This window comes from Lycium barbarum, chromosome 7 (assembly GCF_019175385.1).
Source record: "Lycium barbarum isolate Lr01 chromosome 7, ASM1917538v2, whole genome shotgun sequence".
NCBI classification, from domain to species: Eukaryota; Viridiplantae; Streptophyta; class Magnoliopsida; order Solanales; family Solanaceae; genus Lycium; species Lycium barbarum.
This window is the reverse complement of record NC_083343.1, coordinates 121,169,245-121,175,616: the sequence shown is the minus strand read 5'-3', so window position 1 is coordinate 121,175,616 and position 6,372 is coordinate 121,169,245. Positions and strand designations below refer to the sequence as shown.

At 31.1% G+C, this 6,372-nt stretch overlaps 1 protein-coding gene across 2 annotated transcripts; it reads right to left on the bottom strand.

The window, feature by feature from the left end:
* Positions 1-644: 644 nt before the first annotated feature.
* Positions 645-4,952, bottom strand: LOC132604047 (branched-chain-amino-acid aminotransferase 2, chloroplastic-like). Of its 2 annotated transcripts, none has more exons than XR_009568625.1 (10): positions 4,820-4,952; positions 4,574-4,632; positions 4,264-4,438; positions 3,636-3,812; positions 3,089-3,220; positions 2,808-2,906; positions 2,371-2,487; positions 2,188-2,283; positions 1,988-2,114; positions 645-904 (listed from the first exon to the last, which is right to left on the bottom strand). XR_009568625.1 is itself a non-coding variant. In XM_060317369.1 (10 exons), the coding sequence occupies exons 1-10, from the start codon at positions 4,877-4,879 to the stop codon at positions 796-798; spliced, it is 1,137 nt and encodes a 378-aa protein (XP_060173352.1). In that variant the 5' UTR covers positions 4,880-4,952; the 3' UTR covers positions 645-795. The 2 variants fall into 2 exon arrangements, 1 of the variants encoding a protein (XP_060173352.1); XM_060317369.1 differs by having other exon boundaries at positions 1,988-2,100.
* Positions 4,953-6,372: the final 1,420 nt, after the last annotated feature.

Here is a 6,372-nt window from a genome sequence, read left to right as displayed (position 1 = left end):
CTCAAACACGAAATGGTTAAATAAAAAAAGAATTTTAGAATGCCAAAATTACAACCCCCACAACCCCCAGTTTTAGGCCTAGTTTGCAAATCGGACGATTCTGCAAAGAACATGTGCAAGAGCTTGATTGCTAAGTAAATGCTTTGACGCGAATCACCCTCAACCCCCAAGCAAAAAAAAAAAAAACTCATCAATCAATAAATAATTTATTGATGTTTAACATTGAGATTTATATGTAGTTATTTGTGTAAAATGTAAATGCCTTTAACATTGTAACTAATGCATAGAATTTAAATAATATTAGTACAGATTTGACTTATATATATTGATAGTGCAAGAACTTTTAAGCTATCAGTGTAATTTAAGACGTCAACTTAAATTTATATTTTAGTTGACTTATAGAGTAAGAAATTATTTTATATTGTCGGTAAATAGAAGTTAAACTTTGATAGCAGTGGCCAGTGGCCACAATCGATGAAGAGAGCTCAATTTGAATTACCTTTATTGGCAAATCATTATACGTAAACAGTGCAAATTATTCTTTTATTTGTATATATATAAACTTTTGAATTTCCTTGACGTAAGGTAATTTTTTAATGTAGTATCAAAGGTAGCTAACAATAACTTTAAGTTGCGGTTTGAAATCTTTGAATCCTCTTGTAATAAAATTTTGGCTCCGCCAGTAATTTGATTTTTAAGGCGGTAAATGGTAGAAATTAATTCATACTTAACTAATCTTTAGTACATTCCAAACTATATTTTACTTGAAAAAAAAAAACCTTAAGTCAAAAAAGCTCAATCAATCTCCACAATCCAGTCCCTCTTGTCCTCAATAATACCTCTTTGAATCCCAATTAATCTTGAGTACAATAGCTTACTTGTTAGCTCTTCCTTGTACTCAATCCTGTGCAAGAAAAATACAGAATTTAAATAAAAAGAAAATTAATTATACATAAATATACTGAGAACAAAAAAAAAAAAAAAAAAAAAAAGTAGCAAACAAGTAATTAACTGGCATGGCACATCGTTATCTTTGCATTGATTACTGCTCATTAAACTTTTAGAACATGGTGAAACATGGTAGTTGGTTTTCGTAAATGAAGTGTCTAGTCTGCAAAGGATTTAATTCATATATAGTTACAGTGTAAAATTTTCTTAGACTATTAGTTAGCGTATTCAGGACGGATCTAATAATTAAGGTATGGGTTTATCCGAATCTAATAGCTTTAGTTAGGATTTGGGAGAATTTTGAAATCGAACCCATACAATTCAAATATTGAATCCCCTTTCAATATATTTTACAATTTTAGACCCTATATTTATGAGATTGTTTGACTAATAACACAAGGTTTAAGAAATAAAGAAAGATTTTGAAATTTTAGTCAAAACAGGTCATAGAGTACATTTGTCAAACCAGGTCATAGAGTACATTTGTGGGACTATAAATATGTGATTATAAATCATCTCATTAAGGATAAAATAAAAATTATAAAATTAAAATACTTCTTAATATAAAATATATCATTCTTTTTCGTAACAATCTAATAAAATGTGCCACATAAAGTGAGATATAAGAAGTGACATATTATAATAAATACTCCGTATTATTTTCCACGAAACTAGTCTCACTTACCTATAAACCTTTTACTACATCCGTTTTATAATAAGTTGTGTTTTTACCTTTTCATTTTGTTTCAAAATAAATGGTGTTTCACAAAATCAAGAAGACATTAATCTTTTCTTCCAATTTTTACCTTATTTAAATAAATGGAGTTTTACATAACCAAAAAATGATTAAAGAGCTACTCCTTTTTCAAAGCATTTGATTAAGAGTAAATTAATAAAAACACTTCTTACTTTCTAAAAATAAGTAGTTTTTTAAGGAGTATACCCAAGCTAAAAACGTCACTTATTTTGAAATGGAGGGAGTATGTCACTATCTGCATATAAAAATTAAAACTCTTTTGTAGTAATTGAAGTTTGGTACCTTTTGCCTTTGTAAGTGACGCTACCTACAGGAGCAACGCCAACTGCAGTTCCCGTACAAAAAACTTCATCAGCATTTATCAATTCCTCCACTTCAATTAAACGTTCTTCAACCTGGACCACATTGGCTACAAATTCTTTTTAAAAAATGTGTTTCTTCAATATCAAGTTGCTTATAATGGTTCAGATTTAAAACTAAACCTGGTAGCCAAGATCACGTGCAATGTCCATAATACTTTTTCGTGTCACTCCTTCAAGAATAGTTCCACATGTTGCTGGAGTTGATAGGACTTTTCCCTATGAATATGGTTATTTCAATGTGCGCTTTGATTAATATATAGAAGATTAGAACATAATTAACTGATTATGTGCTATAAACTATACCTTCACAAGGAAAATGTTACATGAAGAGACCTCTTCAATGTATCTCTTATTTACTGAGTCAAGGTACAATACATCAGAGAATCCTCTCTCTTTTGCGCTCTTTATGGCTCTCAAAGCCTGCATATATATGGCCCAAAATTGAGGATGTTTTAATACCAGTTACATAACATTATCTCAAATACTCTCTGTCCCATTTTACATGAAGATGCTCTGAGTACGAGCATCGTAGTATTTAACCTTTGGTGTGAATTCGAGCATAGATTCTTAATTGTTTTAATAATATATACTGCGTAGTATTATAAGACTATAATAGCTAATAATTTAACAGAGTTCTCGAAGATGATAGTCAATGAAAAATTTGTTTGACCAGTAACAGTGTCACATAAAATGGGATAGATGAAGAAATGGGATAGATGAAGTATGAATGAACTATTTACCGGGGCATAATTAGTAATGCTTTTGACACCTCCAGCTCCACCACGAGAGGCACGATGAAGGTCTTCCTCAACATACAAGTTCAATGGAGCTATCCCTTCCTGCATGAAAATTGCAAGACGTGTAGAAAATTGGGATAGTGGATGTGCGTGCACCTGCTGCCTTCAGCTCGAATTATATTTGTAAGCTAATTTTTCTCTTTCTATATATATATATATATATATATATATATCATATCGCTTTCAAATGGCATAAAAGTGTAATGTACGAAAAATTAACTGACCTTGAAATAATTTCCAACAGGACAAGCATAGACAAGGAAGGTGTACTCTGGTGCTGGAGCCAATCCAAGAATTGGTCCACTTCCTATAAGCAAAGGCCTTATATAAAGAGACCCTTTTCCCGGAGGAGGAATCTGCACTTGTTCAACAAACATTTAATGAAACAACTTGATTAGATAGTAATTTTAAATTTAACCTAAACCACTATAAGAAAAAAAAAATAGCTAAAAAAATTATCGCTAATCTGTTGCTAACGGCCCGTACTACTACCTTACTTGAACAGGATCTGTTCTATAGGCTCGTGCCCCTATATCCTTGAGTTCAAAGGAGAGAGGAAAAACAAGTTTGGTGGATGAACAGACTTAGTGTGGCCCTAAAAAGAACAAAAAGAGAAAAATTGTATCTAACATGTTTTTTGATAATCCACTAATCTGTCCTTGAATACGATTAACAGACTTTTACGTAGCTATATACGGCATAAGTTGTCCGTTACTAATTCTATTTTTTCCGGTAGCGAAAAAAATTGAAGTTTGCAGGAAGAAAGATTACAAAACGCTTGTTAGCCAGAGCAGTTTGCTTCACAGCATCCACAAATTGATCAATGGAAGGGCAAGGCATGCACATTCTTTCAGCACCAATCTGCATTCTCATTGCATTTTGGTGAGGACGAAACAGAAACAAACCTCCATCATCTCTTCTATAAGCTTTTGTACCTTCAAAGAGACCCTGTTTCAATGATTTTTTGTCAACTTATTTTGCTGGTTACAATATACATTTACTTTGGAACAAAATCCTAAGGGAGGAGATCAGATGATATTTGTTGATACGAAACTGGAAATCACTAAGAAGAAAAACAGGAAATAGCCACATACAACTTTTATCGCTAAACGGCGAAAATTCATAGCTAATCTTATTTAATGATAGGTTTATCAAAAAATTTGTTAGCTACGAAGAATTTAAAGACGGATTCCGTAACTATTTTTTTTTATTTTTTTTTGGTGTACATGTACCAGTATAAAGATTTTTTGCACTATTTGTGCATTTGAACCTATCTTATTTTCTAGACTTTACGTACAACATTTTTATGGATGGTTACTTTTAATTATTTTTTCTGCAACCTGGTAAGGACTTTTTTATGCGATCAGTGTATAGACGTTAAACTTAATTGAAATATTACCTGTCCATAGTTTAAGACTCCAGCAGAGGGGCTCAATTGGATGTTGCCATAAGGATTAAGCTGGCCTTTTTTGAAATGACCATCTTCACAACTTTTTGTTAGGTACATAAAATCAGTTGGCATTAAATGGAACCCAAGATTCTCCCAATCAATGTCAATGGACTCATCATCATCACTGCCATCAATTAAAAAATTAGTCAAAATAAGTGATTTTCAAAAATATCTATATGTTGGTTCCTCTAAAATGCATAAAATCTCTAAGAAATCAGTCAAGGGATAAGTCCTTGATATCAAATGTAATATGATATACCTTTGAACAATAGGTTGTAAAAGAGTTGCAGCCTGAGCTGTAGAGTACCTTGCTCCAACCTAAATCATGCACAAACCATAAATCTTTGGTCACCTCGATATACATATCGCTGTTCTTGACTTGAACTATATATGACTAATTTTTATATATATAAAAAGTATATTTATACAAAGTTTGTACCTATTGTCACAATAAATTAGCATGTTTGGTCAATATTTAACGCAAAAACTATAAACGATGACTGACCTTTGATGGTAGAGAAGAAGATTCAACTAATTTGCGAAAAAAAGTAGCTCTTTGAATCATGTTTGCAGAAGAAAAATAGGAGGAGGATGTCAATGGAAGAGTAGCTATAGGAAAGATGTGACTTTGAAAAAAGAAACCAAAGTCTATATATAGAATGGAGAAGAGATATAAGGCCAAAAATGGGAAAATTTGGAAGAAAGGGAACTTGACGTTTAAGGATACTAGGACATCACGTGTATTTAAATTTTTCTGTAAGACATGTGAAATCTATATATAATATAAAGCTAGGCATAGATAAGGTGATGTGGCACCTCTCTATGACTAGCATTCCTTTTTATCTTTTTTGTTAATTTTTTAACATTTTTCTCTTATATTTCCTCAGAATATTAGCTGATTTGTTTTTTACAAGGCTTTTATTATCCATGGCAGTTACATAATGTACGTTGCTCAAAAGAATAAAACCACTCGACTCCCTCATGTTATTTATAATACCAGTAGTTGTAGAAGCATTTAAGTCTCATCGAATTTTGCTTTACAAATCCAAAAGTCCAAATAAAAAAATTGCCCTTACTTTTGTTTGAAACGTATAATCAACAGAACATAGGCTATGATATTTAGTTTTTCATCTTAACCACTTAAAAAAAAAAAAAAAAACTTTCTCTTATTTTTCTTGAAGTTATCTATTCTTCACGTTGAAAAAGAAGATCATGCGTCCAAGTTTTAATATGCTTTTATTACAATTAATGCACTTAATTCTATTATAATTAAATCAATATACGTTACTCTTTTCATTTGTATTACTCATTAGTTACCAATTTCATTAGTTACTATAAATACTTAAGCATCTTATTCATATTGCATAACATTTTTCCTTCTCTTCCATTTATCGTTCCTTTCATTCTAATATCTCTTGACATCAAGTTTCCTCTTCTTCCTTTTTATTTTTATTTTTTATGGTAGGTCTGAAGTCAAAATTTAGAATAAAGGGTTAGTTGTGTTTTTGGTTAGTTTTACTCTTTTTAATTTTTCATATTTTATTGATTATAAGTTTGTTTTTGCAGGTTGGTTGGTGCGTGAATCTGCTACATTTGAATTATTTTGTCTTCGAAGATATTGTTAAAGTTATTTTTGAGGATATTATTAAATTTTAGATCAATACTATACAACAACACCGAGCCAACAATTTACATGAAAGAATATTTGCAAGAGAAATGGAGTCGCTCTTCAAGTTTCGATTATCCATTCCTATGAAGGTGGAGTTTCATTTTTCGGCATTGCAAAGGTCATAACCCGGCCTCCTTACAAGCACTTAAATGTATATAAAACTTGATGATGAATACTAACCAATTATGATTTTCGTGCTAACAATGAAAGGGATGAGAAATGAAATTGGGTGTTTTTCTGTGTTTGAGTTGGAAAACCTAGAGCTTGATAGGTTGAGCTGCTTTTTATATTTATATCCTCATCTTTTTTCTTCTCTTGAAACAAATAAAAACAATAAATTTTTATATAAACCAAAACAATGAAAATTCTTCACATTAATTTGGTGAATT